General features: G+C 35.4%; 2 protein-coding genes across 2 annotated transcripts; one reads left to right on the top strand and one right to left on the bottom strand.

The window, feature by feature from the left end:
- Positions 1-925: 925 nt before the first annotated feature.
- Positions 926-1,979, top strand: LOC129244986 (U3 small nucleolar ribonucleoprotein protein IMP3). Its single transcript, XM_054882919.1, has 3 exons — positions 926-1,144; positions 1,202-1,413; positions 1,707-1,979. Exons 1-3 carry the CDS (start codon positions 1,008-1,010, stop codon positions 1,904-1,906), a joined length of 549 nt encoding a protein of 182 aa, XP_054738894.1. The 5' UTR covers positions 926-1,007; the 3' UTR covers positions 1,907-1,979.
- Positions 1,980-3,413: 1,434 nt separating this feature from the next.
- Positions 3,414-12,560, bottom strand: LOC129245645 (procathepsin L). Its single transcript, XM_054883948.1, has 4 exons — positions 12,419-12,560; positions 4,597-4,781; positions 4,284-4,477; positions 3,414-4,204 (listed from the first exon to the last, which is right to left on the bottom strand). Exons 2-4 carry the CDS (start codon positions 4,774-4,776, stop codon positions 3,502-3,504), a joined length of 1,077 nt encoding a protein of 358 aa, XP_054739923.1. The 5' UTR covers positions 4,777-4,781; positions 12,419-12,560; the 3' UTR covers positions 3,414-3,501.
- Positions 12,561-16,882: the final 4,322 nt, after the last annotated feature.

Genomic DNA, 16,882 nt, shown 5'->3' with positions numbered 1-16,882 from the left:
ATATTTAATATTAAATAAGATTAATAGTTATTAGAAATTTTGCTTCAAAAATTCAACATCATTTTTTTATAGTCCGACCCTCTACAATGATTTAACTCACTGTATTGTATATATCGTTAGCAGTTTGTTGAATGTACACAAATTTTGCAGACAGCATGCTGAAAAAATGCCTGCAACATATGGGATTGATATTAATACACAATTTATATCTAATTTTCATTCGAAACTCTCAGAATTCATTATTACAATATTATTGGTAAAACCATATATAATATATTATGCAAAGGGTTTTTCGATTGGCGCGGGTCGATTTTGGCGCCCTGTGGCAGCCATTTTGTTTTGGTGACATCTGTCAAATCTTTTGTTTATTATTCAGTTGTTTATGCCAAAGCATCATGGCAAGTTACACGAGTGAACAGCACGTTCAAATGATAAAACTTTATTATCAAAATGAGTGTTGTAATGAGCGCTACGTGCCACACAGCAAACGCCATTTTATTCCATTTCAACATCTACCCGCCTTTATTGAAAAACCCTTTATATAAAATAAGTTGAATGTAATGAATTTAAATTTTTTGGTATGCTAAAGATATATCTTTGAACACAATTTTGGTTCCTCTTTATTTCGCATCACCCTGTGTGCTATTCAACGAATAGTTTGTATGGCAGCACCAAACTAAACTCGTAATAATCGAAAATGAAGCGCTCAATTTTCAAAAGATTAAAAAACAAAACAACAACTTCCTATGACAGATAACATTAAAATTGCAATTTTTTGCTACATTTATTGTTACGCACGAATTATATATGCATATATACATTTGCCATGTTTTATGCACTAAGCTTGTCTTATTATTGTACAAATGGCCATCCAAATTGCAGTCCATGTTAATCGATTTCTCTTATCGATAAATCACTTCACATCTCATTACTGCACTAACAGCTGTCGGCATTTATAACACGTTGCTTTTAGTAAACAACCTATCTATCTGCAATTTATTAATAAAATGGTGCGAAAACTTAAGTATCATGAGCAAAAACTGCTCAAGAAAGTTGACTTTATCACCTGGAAAGTAGATAACGCCGGCAAAGAAGCCAATGTAATACGTCGCTATCACATCCGCAAACCAAGTGACTATACGAAGTGAGTAACTAATGTAACTTATTGATGTATGGTAATAAATTCATTTATAAATTTTAGATACAACAAATTATCGCGTGAGGTCCGCACATTGGGCGAGAAGATTAAAAGTCTAGAAGATACAGATCCATTCAAAAGTGAAGCGGCGAGCATGTTGCTGGAGAAACTCTATTCCATGGGTTTAATGAGAAACAAAATTGATTTGGAAATGGCTACCCGACTAACGGCGAGTAGTTTTTGTAGACGTAGACTGCCGGTAGTGATGGTGAAATGTAAGTAATTTGTATATTTAACAAATAAAGTAGGGTAGTCAAAGTTAAGGCAAAATTTCGAGAAATTACACATTTACAAAAAAATAGAATTACATTGGTTTTCATATACATAGAACTTTAAAGTAGTGTGCCCAAAAATTATAAAAACAAAAACAGCTAAATGCTTAAACACTCCAAAAAGTTGCATCGATAGCCAAACAATGCACTGCGCAATAATGTGATTTAAATCTTGCCCATATACCTCGTGAAATAATTTTTTCAACAGAGCGCTAAATAACCATCTTTTATTTTAGGCCGCCTCTCTCAAAATCTTAAAAATGCCACTGATCTGATTGAGCAAGGTCATGTACGTGTGGGCCCCGATATGATTACCGATCCTGCATTCTTGGTCACACGCAACTTAGAAGATTTCGTTACATGGGTGGATAGCTCGAAGATCAAACAACATGTCTTGCGTTACAATGATCAACGTGACGATTTTGCTTTAGCTTAAGTTAACTTTTATATAATTCTATGTATTTAAATTTCTTTTTAAGATAATATATTTTTACTGTGCCCAAACAATATTTCATATGCAATTTGTTAATTAATAACTTACCTTAATATTATTTGTTTATAACAGCAAATATGTATGTAAACAATTTTCCAGCTTTTATTGTTTATACAATTTGAGGGATGATATGGTATTTCTTCTATGGATATAAACTCTTAAGCTAAATACACACCAGGCAACCGTTGCAGCAACTCGGCCATGTTGAAGCAACCGTTGCCTCGTGTGTAGCTGTGTTGCCAAATGATTTTCGTGTTGCTGCAACCGTTGCCTGAAATATCAAATAAATTTGATTTTTGGGATAGCTTGCTGCAACCGTTGCTTCGTGTGTATCATTGTTTACTGCTTTTACTCGTTCAGTTCGTTGAACACAAGCAAAGAAGAAGGTTCGTGCGGAGTAAAATAAAGTGAAAAAGGAAAAAATGGCAATTGAAAATAATAAAAATTATGTTAATTTTATTAACGAATATAAAATTTGAGAGAGCTGTAGGATATAAGTAGTGAAAAATATAAAAATAAAAATTTTAGAAAAAAAGCATACGAACAATTAAAAAATGAATATAATAAAATTGATAAAAATTTCAAGTCCGCAAAAGCGTTTCCTGTTGGAAGATACCGCGAAGTTATTGCCAGTCTAATTTCTGCTGATATTGCCTCTCCCATTATGGTATCTTGTTTCGTTATTTTGGCCTTTACGAAGTCCAACAATTTTCTAAACAGGGCTTCGTCCATCCTCATGTAATTTTTATAGTCCGCTGGTTCATTTTCCTTCAGTTCTTTCAGCAGCCTCTCGTTCGAGCATTCGATTTTTTTAAAAGCCAATTTTTGGACCAGATTTTTTTTCTTCCGCATTTTCGTACAAAAGTTCGTCAATTATAATAAGAGAAGTAATTTTACGCATTTCGCCGATCATTTAAAAAATTTAATTTTACGTATCTTCCGCTTGTACATACCTTTCCTGCACCACAGTTATACACAATACTGAGATTGCAGCAACGGTCGCAACGTGTTTCTTAAACAAAGGCAACACGTTGCTGCAACCGTTGAAGCAACCTGGTGTGTATTTAGCTTTAGAACTGTGCAGCAGCAGTTTTGTAAAGCAAAACTGAGCAAATTGTATACCTATTTACATAATTTTGAAGTAGTTCTTTAAAAGACAATCTCTCGCTTCTTTGTTGTAGCACTGCCCAATAATTCTTTCAAATGCTAGCTTGACCGCATACTCAGTCCGCTATGGCAGTTTGTCGTGGCAACGTATTCTTTCTCCCCCTGTTGTTGTTGTTGTTGTTGTTGTAGCAGCATAAACACTCCGCATACTTACATACGGTGAATGCTGCTGGAGTGACAGTCCTTGGCCGGATATAAATCCGGGTCGTTTCGGTAACGTAGAACCGACTGTCGTGGAAACGTCTTTCTCACCCTAATTTCCCTCGGTATTGACTTCGAAATGTTTCATCATTTAAAGTAATCATTTATTTACTGAAATCACAGGCATAACATTCACAAATTTAAGCGATTGTCCTCACATCATTGAATACCTAAACTATTGGGTAACTACATTCATCGGCAATTCCACAGAAATTGCAACCACGTGGCAATCTAAAGTAACCTTCCTCCCCCCATGTCTTATCCCATGAGTTCTTAACAATCCAATAATCCTGACCATTCTCGCTGCCATAGCCCACAACTAGAATTGCGTGATTTACTTCGCCCTTATTGCATTCTTCATCCGCATAGATGCCCTTCTTGTAGAGCAATAGCGTTTCCAAGGCATTGACAGAGCACGCTAGAGGTCCGAGAGTGGCAACAACCTCCTTCATCGTTTTCTCATCTTTTGGTTTGATCGCAGCGAAACCCTTCACCAGCGCTGCCTTAGTGGCAGGATCGTATTTACAGGTGTCTTTCTTATCCAAATATGGATATTTATCACTAGGTGCCACACCTTTTTGTACATCTTTAATAAAAGCGAAAGCATACTCCTGAAAGCCGCCATCACAACCGTTTAGGCCATAATCGATGGGGCCACAATCGACTAGATTTTGCTCAGATAGTGTGGGCAGTTTGCCAGTGGCGCGAAACGTATGACCTTCAATGGCGCCAGTTGTGGCAAATGTCCAACACGAACCGCAGTCGCCTTGGTATTTTACGGGTGTGACGCCACCTTTAGAGCGCCAATCGAAAGCATCCGGCACATTGGTTGTGGGTGGTGCAGCTTCCTCACGGTCTACACTGGCTTTTGCTCTGAAATTAATTGTTAAAAAATTTGTTTGATTAAGATTCTGCAGTGCAGAAAAATGAATTTGTTTGATTTTTTACTCACTCGCCCCGGCTTGATTTCTTGTTGCCTGTTAGTTTCTTTATGAATTCAGCGTTAGTCAGATCGGCAAAGGCGTTGATTGCCAGCTCGTAACCTTTTGAGCCGGCATTGTGCAGATTGACCAACTGGCGGCGAGCGGCAAAAATGCCCTCACGTAGTTGGCGTTCACCCTCTGCGTAGGTCTTGCCAGTTAGTTCCTAAGTATCGGGAAGGGAGTTGAAAGGGAAAGAAAGATAATATGATTATTTATTTTTGTTGTGTATGTAAGTATATGTATGTGTACATGGCCATGCATGCATGTATAGTTAATACTTACCGCAAACTCGGAAAAGGTGTTAACATTCAGTAACGAGGGCAACTTTAGTTTACTGCCCAAATTACCAAACCCCTGTTGTACTGAATTGGTTACTTTGTTGAAGCTTCCTCCGAATCCGCCAAATTGTGCTGCGGTTAAAGCGAAAAGCAATGGCAATAGCCACACTGAAGCGAGTCGCATTTTGGCTAAACGAAAAAAAGAAAAACAAATTTAAAAGCTGAAATGATTTGAATATAATCAGGTGCTTTTGTTGTAATTAATTCGATTGATGGTCGCTACAACCAGTTTCTATTTATATTTGTATGTATGTATTTATGTATGCATGTATGTATGTACTTTAAGCTTATTATTCATTTTGCAGAGATCCTAATCAAATATTTAAATATACCGTTATGTAAATTAGTACTCGTGTCAAACTAGGTTGAATTATGAGTATTTCTTCATTGAAACAATAAGAAAATTTTAAATTTATTATACCCGAAATGGAGATGAAAGTGGCAATGTTTGGCCGGATATATGTGAATCCGAATTATTCCGGCAAGGTAGGTCCAGCTGTGATGGGAACGATGTTTGCGCTTGCATGGCGTATTCGAAGGTAGTGGGTTCGTTTCCACGGCTGTACGTTACCGAAAACGTCCCGGATTTATATCCGGCCAAGGACTGCCACTCCAGCAGCATTCCCCGTATGTAAGTATGGGAAATGTTTATGCTGCTACAACAACAACAACAATGTAGTGGGTTCGTTACCAACTTTTCGAACTAAAAACATTGAACTCATAAAATAAACCTAACTGTGGTCGCTTAAAGACGAGGACTGCCCAAATTCCGAGTGCATTTCTATAATAAAAAAGGTTCTGAGGAATTCGCAGATTGCAAAGAGCGATCTTTTTCTTCTTCTTAATTGGCGCGAGCAAAGAGCGATCGCTGTGGTAAAATTCAACAGAAATTGCTTTGAGAGCATTTATTACACTTTTTGACAAGGAACATAAGCCCATCTCGGGTGACACCCCACGACAATCGGTTCTATGTATAGGAGTAATTCGGATTCTGCCAATCCGATTGACTGACCACGAAGTCATTATTTATAATTTGAGAGCATATTCTATTTAAACTATTTTTCACTTTATCCTTCAGGGGGTGGTAGGGTTTAGCGCTAAAAAAAACACTTTTTTTTGAATTTTTTACAGAAATATGGCTTAAGATACTTTAATAAAATCAGTTGCATGTTATTGTACATCTTTTCAATAAGTTTTTAAAAAATATTAATAATAAAATATTGACAAATAAGCCCATGACAGAGTTTTTTTGGAGATATGTTTTTCGAGAGGTGCTCTGCGGTGCCAATCGGCATTTGTCGTAGAATCATCTGAAACTAAAAAAGTCGAATTTTTCAGTTAAAGTATGTCGTAATAAAAAAAATAAAAAAAACAGTGGGGGGGGGGGGGGGGGGGGGGGAGGTATTTTTGATTTAGAAAACGTGTGCCAAATTTGAAAAGAATCGGTTGAATAGTTTCGGAGTTGTGATTGGCACCGACTTTTAAGAAGTAGTTTCGGGAAAAACGCGTTTGAAAAAATGACTCTGAAAAATTATCGATGCTCCGTATTCGAGGTAGAGTGCCTACAAAGGCTATAACTTTGAGAGTTCTGCTCCGATCCATTTAAAATTTTGACACAACATTCTTGAAATGATTTACTATAAGATGAGTGAAGAAAAAAAATTTCGATTTTGTGACCCTACCCCCCCCTTCAATCCGTATTACTACCAATCCAGATTCGATCATTGGAAAATATAATAGAAACAGTGCGCGTCAATTTTTCGAATGTACTGTATCACTTATATGGAAATTGTTTTTGTTAAGATTGTTTAAAATATGTCTGTTCATGAAGTAAATAATTTGTAACAATTACAATTATCAAGTTCATGTATCCGAAAAACTTTCAAAGTAAGCGAAAGTGAGAGAGCAAAATGACATTTCATTTCGACTCCGATTACGGCATTCACAGGACGGGAGCTTAAGAAGGTGGTGACGGTCTCCCGGTGAATGTCGTTTATTGACTGTCTAAACACTGTCAGGTCCAGTAGATTTCGGTCAGTTTTGTCCCGGATTTCGTCGGCGTAGTTTAAGAGATGTGTGCTGACGTGCCTGGAAGGCGGCTCAGGCTCAAGCAGGTGTATGCAGGGGTGAAACCTGCGGTAACATTCCAGCAGGAGCTGCTTGCTGCGCCGTTTGTTATGCTCCATTACTGGAAGTATTTGTACCTTGTTGTGAAGATGTTGAACATGGGGCATTAGGAAGCAACCAGTCGCTGTCCGAATGGCAGTATTTTGGCATGTCTGTAGCTTTATCCACTGCGTGTTACTAGTTCCAGGTGACCAGACAGGCCTGGTCTGGACCATCACCTATAGCAGATGAAGAGCTCCAGTTTCCTCGTGAGACACGTGTAACACTGGCACAATTACGTTCTGGATATTGTAGCAGGTTAAACTCCTACTTCTCTCCAGAATCGACTCCGACATTCCAAACATATGTCCGGCATGTGAAGGCCCCCCGCACGACACTAACCACCTTTTCACATGCCCCCTAAAACCGACTCATCTAACACCCCTCCCTCTGGACCCAATCCGTCGAACAGCATGTTTCCTGGGCCTACCTTTAGATGAGCTAGACGAAGGCGGCCGGTGATATGCGCGACACTGGCGGGGCTACTATTACTGTTAACAAACAAACAGACAAGCATTTCATTTCGGGGAAGAAGTTGCTGGTTTTTACTGCATAAATTTTTACTTGTAAGAATTTGCAAGTGAGAAAAACAGATGATCGCAGAGTAAATATAAAGATCGCAGAGTGAAATTAAAATTTGCGAATTGAGTCAAAGTTCTAAATTTAAATAAAAATGGAGAATGTAAGTGAATATATTTTAGATAAAGTTTATATATTAGTTTATTTGAATTCAAATATTAAATTGGAATCGGCAAATGATGTAGAGGTACATACATATCGTCCCCTTAGTATTAAAATAGCCTATACATTTTTTGATGTTTTGAGAAAATGAATTTCAAACTTTTTGTCGAAAGTAGCTCTCACTCAAATCTCGTTATGTCTGTAAATATTTATTATTTTTTGACTGACGTTTTGACCCACTTTGTGGAACTAGAATTTGACAAAATTTTTATATAAAATCGACGATGGAGAATCCAAAAATTCAATAAAAAAATAATAGCCTATGAGCACATAGGCTATTGTTATACTAAGGGGACGATATGTAACCACAGCCTCCAGTCACCGCTGTTGTAATTTTGCGAAAGGAAAATAGAAACCATTGAAGGTATATTTTGTGTTTTAAGCTTGCACTTCTTGGTTATTAACTAAATTGGAATTATTTGTATAAAGATGGATGCATAGACGGCAGCAAGAAAAATATGAAGAAAGCTGTGATTGCCACCACAATACAACAGCTAATGGAATGTTCTTCAACTGACAGCGATGATGAAACGGAACAAATTATTGTAGACAAAATAAATCATGTGATGCCAAGCTCATTATTTTGTATTTTATTTGCTTCATAATTTTTAAATTTAATACGAGGTAGCTCAACTGAAAAAATGTTTACTTTTTGTGATTTCTGACAATTTGATTAGCTGGTCGTAAAACTTGCAAATTCTTACTGGTTTTGCATTCATTACTTTTTTTAATAAAAATATTTTTGAATAAAATGAACGAAATGTGTCACGGAGGGAAGAAGAAAACAAATTAATAAGAAATATTTCAGCAAAGAAGCAAAAACGATAAATCAATTAGCAGAATTAATGAAATGTGCAAAGTTTTTAATGATATAAATTCGAAGAATAGGAAATAAACAACTCACTTTTTTATAGCAAAATTAAACCTTTTTTGCCATTAAACGAGCGTTTCATCTTAAGTTCAATACGGGTTGGTAGAAAGCGGATTAAAGCAATATCTCCCAGATTTCAGTGGGCAATCAGGTGCCTTTCGTTGGCTGCGGTAGGAAGTATGATGTTTTGATCCCAGATAGAGATCAATGGTTAAGTCCAGATAACCTATTAACGGGATATCAGCACACTTTCTACACCGACGGATCCAAAACCAGTGATGGCTCGGATCTGGATGGTACTTAGATGAGGACACTAAGTACTCCTATGCAGGCCCGACGAGAGGGGGGCGGATCGGGTACTTTTTCCCCCGGGCCCGGAGTTTTCAGAGGGGCCCGGACCCGAGCATAATTCGAATTATATGAATTAGACACAATTGGAAAGGGCCCGCATTTGCAATTTTCCCCCGGAGCCTGGATATGCTCTCTACGGCCCTGCTCCTATGCCACAGGACAGATAGCCACGGTATTCTTTACGGAAGCCTATGCCATCTTGAATATGGCATACTGGATAATTGAGAAAAAGTGGAGGGGTAGCAGCATTGGAATTTGTAGTGACAGTCAAGGTGCACTGAAAGTCTTTGCTAACCCACGCAGCTCTTCGAAGTTATTCGGTGGCAAAATTGAATAGTGATGCAAAACACAACAAAGTTAGGCTTATTTGGGTGCCTGGGCATTGTGGCATTTAAGGGAATGAGTTAGCTGGTAAACTGGCTAATGAAAGCTCTGCAAATATGCCACTAGGCCCTGAACTCTTTCTTGATGTCAATTACGCATCAATTCAAGTATGGATTGATGACTTCATGAGGTCTACCCATAGGGGCGTTGGTCTGGGTTGAACTCGTTCAGAGTAGCCAAGTGCTTTGTGAAAGAAGCAAACAGGAAAATAGCGACCTTTCTCCTAAAATTCAGCAAAAAGTACCTGAGAGTACTGGTGGGTGTAATCACAGGGCAAAATGCCTGTATTCAGCATACGTCTGCCATTGGGGTCTCGACAGACCGATGTGCCTATCTTGTCTTGAGGATGACGACACTGCAGAGTATTTTCTCTGTAGCGGTCCGGTTTTTTCCAGAATCAGACTTAGGATATTGGGTTGCAATATACTGAGTATGGATAAAGTTCATACTCTTCCTCTTCCGGATCTCTTAAGATTCATCAATGAATCCAAGAGATTTGTGGAAGAGTGACCTAAAACTAATTTTTCCGTCTTACCACCCACATTTTGTCTTCCCTATCTCTATTCTTTCTACTGAAATCTATCCGGGTGTAGTACAATGGTTTCCTGACTGAGTGCTTGGATTTGCCTTTTGAAATAATAAAATGTGTGCGGTGCGCTATGTGAGAAAATTCGATACGGTTATGCTGAGGTAAGGAGAGGTTTAAAAAAAATGTGAATGTTTTGAAAAATGAATGACCGACGCAATCTCCTGACTTAAACCCAATTGAGCATCTTGGGCAAAACTAGATAATCGGGACTTTCAAAGCCGCAAATAGGATCCAAATTCAGAAATCTTGGTACCGTATTAAGTCCAATACATCAAAGATATATAAAAGTCATAAAACAAACAGGAGATGCTACGAAATACTAAATTAATTCTCCATATGTAAGCATTTTTTAAACACTAATTTTTTTTGACAAAACTTTTTGTGTCTATTATATTTTCTCGGGCACGTTTCTTAAACTTGATGAGATTTTATTAAATTGTAAAATATTTGGAAAATAGGCTTTTTATTTTCTTATTTCGCAATAATTGTTTGAACTTGAACTTTAAAGGCATAAAATATCCATCCAGAATTTTCAAAAATAAAATAAAAATATGAAAAATTAGATGAAAATATTTGTTTCTTTTCATTTCTATTCTATTCTATTAAATAATATTTTCCAACAGTCTGCTTCCGCCTCCGTAGAAATGTGCCAAGCATAAGTTTCAGTGGAAAACTGTACTATGTCTCCGAAAAGTTTTCTAATGGGATCTGTAAGTAAGTGAAGCTGGTGCATATTTTTTTAACTTCAATATTTTAATTTTCGGTACTTTTTTGTACCAAATAGCACATTAGACCAGACATGTTGTTGTATGATTAAAATTATTTTATTTTAAACATCCACACTTTCACGATTTATACTTCGTCTATGATCAATGAGAGTTTTTTGCCTTCCATGACTTCTAGCAAAATTTTCTGCTCAAGAATGTTTGTTAACAAATCAAAGATCTTACTTCATGCTTAGCAAACTTAAAAATAAAAAATAATATTATAATAATTAAAAGAAAGCTCAAACTAATCATTCAATTTAATGCTAGAGGTTAAGATTTTCTACAAAAAAAAAAAAAAAATTGTACGCTAAATTTTACTATAGAACTCCGAACAGAGGAAATACATTTGAAATAAATTTATGCAAAATACTCCAAATAAAAGAATTGCGTTTTTGGACAAAAGAAATTGAAGTTTTAAGCCACTTAAAAAAAATGAGCTGGAATAAAGAATAAGAAAAATTTTAAAATTGGTAAAATACTCGTATATATGGTTTGTTCGCCTATTATTGTTGCGCTGATCAAAAAATAAAAGTACAAACTGATTTTTTCTTGATGCCTTATATTTTTAAATGAACAAATTTACTGTCTGATGTTTAATGAATACTTTCATAAATAAAGAATATCGATAATTAACTAAAAATAGCACTTCAAGGGTAGTCAAGTCCTGTAAATCCAGGCTGAACTATATCGGTAGGCATAATAGCCTGCTACTAACATGGGTCCCGGGACACGTGGGTATCGCGGGTAACGAGATCCCTGGCTCTCTAGCTAGGATGGAGTCTGAAGCCAGCTTCCTTGGCCTGGAGGCCGTTCTGTCACTCCATTCTGCAGCCATCAAAGCCACGGTTAGGAAACGGGTTACTCTAATCTACAAGCGAGCTTGTCAGGCTGAGAAAGGCTGCAGATGGACAAAACTGTTGTTACTTGTTATGTCCGACCGACTGTCGCAGTTCCTCCTGTCACTAAACAGAGGGGACTGTAGGTGGCTGGTTGGACTGATGTCGGGCCACTTTCCATGGGTAAAGCGCATGGAAAAGATGGGCCTCTCAGACAGTGCACTCTGCCCAGCATGTTGAGAGAAGGATTAGACGGTGGACCACTTTCTGTGCGGCTGCCCAGTCTTCGCTCGAATCAGGCTTGAGCTCCTTGGCACCACAAGATCTCTTCAGATTTCTTCGGAGGTCGATTAGACTTAAAGAAAATTAAAAAGGGAGTCCGAGAGCAGTACAATGGACTTAATTGTGTCTGAGTGCTGCACTTGCTAGGCTGCCCTGACAAAAAAAAAAAAAAACTAAAAATAAAGTAAAAATCAAAAATAACTGTTATTTGGCAATTAAAAAATATCAAAATTATTGAATAAAATATAAATCGAAGGTTATAGTTATTTTTAAGTTTTACAGACAAATGACAAACAAAAAATTTTATTGCCAAAATCTATTTTCGACGCGACTAAATGCTTTGGTGCCCTTCACATATTTAATTGCATACCATTTGCTGCATAATTATTGTTTTTTTTTTCAAATAAACTTTTCGTAAATAACTCTTATTTCCGGTCCCTGGTTTTTATTCACAGCGTCGAAGTATTTTAAATATCAAAAATAATAGGATATATCAACACACACATACGAGTACATACATATGTATTATATACACGAATGTTCCAAAATCTTGTTTGCTTTTGTATTCCAAAATGTATAGAAAAACACAAGCACAACTCGTATATTTACAATTAGAGCTCAAATAATTTTTTTTAAATCTCTAAAACTAACTGAATTGATAACCTTTTGATTTTCAAATCCTTTGCTTTATTGCACTAATGCAAATACTTTGTACATACATACATATGTATACAATTTTGTAATTAATTATTGTTTTTCTACACGTAAATTCTGCTTACTTCGCCTATTGAACTTAGGACAATTAAATTATACTTCAGCACTTGATTTCACAGAAGCACAAGATTAGTCAGATTACACACAACAATAACCGGTAGTTAGATTTGTAGTGAGAACGAGTCGGATGTCTGCGATACAGTAGTCACGGTATTAATGGCGATTTTGTGGTGCGGTGATGCCCCTTTTATAGCTCAATAGATTTTTGCTTGATATAATAAAAAGTTTTATTTAAAAATCGAATGGTAAATTCCATGATGAACGGGGTAGTGAAAGGAACACCGAAAAGAGAGAAAGTTACTTAATATGGGTAAAATATTTTATAATGCTACCAAATAATAATAATTAATGCTTTTTTTTATTAACAATTCCTACTAAATAATAAATACAATTTTTTTTGCACATGCGGATGTGACCATGCCTTTGTCCACTGCCATGCTTAGGTTATAATCGCATTTAACGATTGAAAGATCAAGTCCCGGTGTGTACCGCTGTTAATGATGTTTTTCTCCCTTTAGGGTTTTATAAGAGCACGCAAGCATTCAGATCGCTATAGCGAATTTCAAGGTTGGGAGAATACAGAGGATTGGGCAAATCGCGTGACCGCTACTCGGCTAACAGTGAAGATGTCACAGAATCAACTGTTTAGTTGACGTGATTGCAAACAATTTTTCGTTATTTTTTTCTTGATTATCTTCCTTGTTTACATTGACCTAACTTAAATTTCTTAATTTTTGTTTATAAATCTTCGCTGTTTTGGCTCTCTCTTTTTAGTTTTCTCACACGCAATCTTGTAACTCCGTCATTCTTGGACCAATTTAACTATAGTCATTATAGGCTAGATAGATTTAACTATAAAACTAGTTAGTATTAATATAGCGTGACAAATACTTCACTGATGGTTTCGGTATAGAGCCGAAGCTGCAGAAGGATTTATTAATTTGCTTTTAATTTAAGCGGCCGTATGAAGGCCGTAAATATCAGATGGTTTTTATGACAAAACTTTTCCATGATGGCTGACGTGACCTATCTCGCGAAACGTGTGACCCAAATACCGGCAATAGGTATTGGTAACTTAAGGGGTTATGTACCTTGTAAGACCGAAAAAATGGACGATTGTCATAATTTTTTTTTAATATAATATGTTTTAGAACTTTTATCTCATACTGAACTGTAACTCACGAAGAATACATTTTAGTGTTTTTATTTAAAAAAATGTTATTATTTATGGTTGATATCGCCCCTCCCCCGAAACGCCGTTTTTTAGAAGAGGCTTGCGGTAATCACGGTAGCGCATGAGCAGCTCAACTGAAATCAAAAAAATTAAATGATTATTGTAGAAAAATATTTTTTAGTGAATCTGTACGGTTTATTTACCCAAAAAAAATTTTTCTCGATATTAAAACCGCTTTGCACCAAAAAAAAACATTTTTGAGGGGTTGAAAAATTAAAAAAATATTAATTCCAGCGAACTATGCAAATATTTATAAAAAGTGAACCGTTCAGATTCACGAGGTTGTAACTTTGAATAATTAAAAAAAATGTTTATGCAAATCGGTCAAATAGTTTTTGATAAATAATGATCTCCGCGACGGTAATTTTCAAAAAACACGACTTCGAGATAATCGCGTCTAAAGTTTTGCGTGCACTTCATTTATGGATATATTGCGCGCTTCCACGGTCTGTAACTTTCGTTCTAGTGCTCCGATCTTTATGATTTTTTGAATTTATATTTTTAAGATGATGTACTTTTAGAATATGCCATAAAATTTTTTCAATTTTTTAGTACAACACAAGGTATGTAACCCCTTAAAGGTCGCTCTGCGACAGGCAATGACAAATCCTAAGGGGTATTATCGTCCATTCGGCGGCGGCATAAAACTGGATAGATGTACTTTGCTTTCATATTTCGTCCCCTTAGTATAACAATAGCCTATGTGCTCATAGGCTATTATTTTTTTATTGAATTTTTAGATTCTCCATCGTCGATTTTATATGTGGTCAAAATTTTGTCAAATTCTAGTTCCACAAAGTGGGTCAAAACGTCAGTCAAAAAGTAATAAATATTTACAGACATAACGAGATTTGAGTGAGAGCTACTTTCGACAAAAAGTTTGAAATTCATTTTCTCAAAACATCAAAAAATTTATAGGCTATTTTAATACTAAGGGGACGATTTAATAGTTGTGAAATAGTTCCGAAATTTGAGAAATCAAATAAATAAATATGAGCATAATCGAATATAATGGGGTCTCCATTGATATTATTTTGGATATTTTTAGACCAGTAGAATTGAAATAATTTGATTACACAATTGAATTCATATTGAAATATTTGGTTTACAAAAAAAAAAGGAGTAAAAAAAAGTGTTAACCAAAGAAAAATGTTTTTTTCATTTATTACACAATTTGGGATACTGTTATATTTGATTCAATATTGGAATTCTTATGGCAACTTGCAAGTTAAGGATTGAAAATAATATTCTCCAGGAGGCCAATGAGTCATGGACAGAAAAAAATACTTATAGTACAATCTAACTAATTTGACCAGAAATAGATAAGAAAAGGTCAGGATTGTGTCACCGGTCATTGGCTGTTAGGTAGGCACTCTTCTAGACTAGGAAGTATTTTCTCAAGAATATTGCAGAAGTTGTAGAGACAAGGAAGAGGAAGAAAAAATAGAACACTTCCTCTGTAGGTGTCCATTTACACACGGAAACATTTTTTCGGCGGTGAAGGACGGCCGCGGAAGAGAGAAGGGAATTTGTCTCCTGTACTGGCGACACGCTTTGCTCTTCTTATTCGTATTTCCATTCTTAAAGCAATTTTTGACAGTTGCTTCATTTGTTTTCATCTTTTGTGAGAGAAAGTTCTGAGTTATGTGTTGGTTTTCAGTCAAACGGAAGATAACAACGATGACAAACATCCGAACGCTGCTTGGAAAAGCACGATAATTTTTACTGGTAAAGTAGGTATAATTTAAAAAAACCTAACCTAACCTAATATTTGATTAATAAAAAAAAAATGTTTAAGTGATAATGTTTTTATTTTTATTTATTACACAATTTGTGGTATGTATATTAATATTTGATTTATAAAGAAGTACTAAATAAAAAAATTCTAACAAACAAACAAATTTTTTTGTCATTATTATTCTTTTTTCGTTTGTTTTATTTATCATAAAATTGGTATAGTAATATTTGATTTATAAAAAAAGTACTAAAACAAGTTTTTGTTTATTTTTTTTTTGATTCTATTACACGATTTATGTTTTTTGTTTGTGTTTATGTTATTTCAATGTTCGATTTATTAAAAAACAAATAGAAGTGTAAGTAAACAAAAAAAAAAAACAACTTCTATGCGTTTGTCCGGCATTATCAAAAACGCGTTTAAAATGACTGGGAGTACCATTGCTTGAGGGTCGGGAGCTCGTCTCAAAAGCAGATCTCCCAGCGCTGCTTAGATTCGCCAAAAGCGCTGACGTCGTACATGATGTCTACTTTAGGTATTCATAGAGGTCGGTCTCCATCTGGTATCGCTAGGGACCAAAAGGTCTATGCGTGGCTTGTTGCCAACCAGGCTGACCTAACCTAAGTAAAAGAAATTGTAAGAAAAAAAAAAGATTTAAAAATAAAAATTAGAAATTGTTTTGGGTACAATTTTTTTTATCACCCAATTGAGCTCTATTTAAAAAATAAAAGTAGTAATGATAAAAATAATTTTATAATTGTTGTAATAGATATCTTATTTATTAACGAAACTAAACTAAACTATTAACGAAACTTAACGAACTAAAAAATGATATTGTAATATTTAATTTAATAAAAAAAAAATTAAATAAAAAAGTTTGCCGAAACAATTTTTTTAATACATTTTTTTTTTAATTCGTTACACAATTTATGTTATTGTAATATTTAATTCATAAGAAAATAGAAGTGTTAGTTAAAACAAAAGTTTACCAGAAAGAAATATATATAAATAAAAAAAATATACATACATTTTTTTTTGTAAAATTGTTTTTTGTCACGCAATTTGTGTTATTCTACAATTTATTTAAAAAAAAAATCAAAAATAAAAGTAGGAAATAAACAAAATGTTCCTAAAAACGTGACATTGTGATGTTTCATTAAAAAAAAAAAAATAAAAAGCGTTAAATAAAAAACAATGTATAACAAAAAAAAAAAAACTAGAAACTTGAAAGTAAAAAAAAAAAATTAAAAAAAGAATAGGTATCGTATGGAGTTTCACCAGACATCTTGAGGACCTCACAAATTCACATACTAGCGAAGGCGGACAGACCAGTCATGCTGGCACGCTAGCACGCACTGTCGGACTGGGGGTCAACATCGCCAAGAAAAAGGCTATGAGAATCAACCACAATAAAGCAAGACCTGGTTGATAGGTGTGTCGAAAGCTTCTGCTACCTCGGCTGCACCATCACGACAGACCGCGGATTAGATGAAGACGGCA

This window comes from Anastrepha obliqua, chromosome 4 (assembly GCF_027943255.1).
Source record: "Anastrepha obliqua isolate idAnaObli1 chromosome 4, idAnaObli1_1.0, whole genome shotgun sequence".
In the NCBI taxonomy this organism is placed as follows: domain Eukaryota; kingdom Metazoa; phylum Arthropoda; class Insecta; order Diptera; family Tephritidae; genus Anastrepha; species Anastrepha obliqua.
The sequence above is the reverse complement of the archived record's forward strand: the minus strand, read 5'-3'. Positions and strand labels throughout refer to the sequence as shown.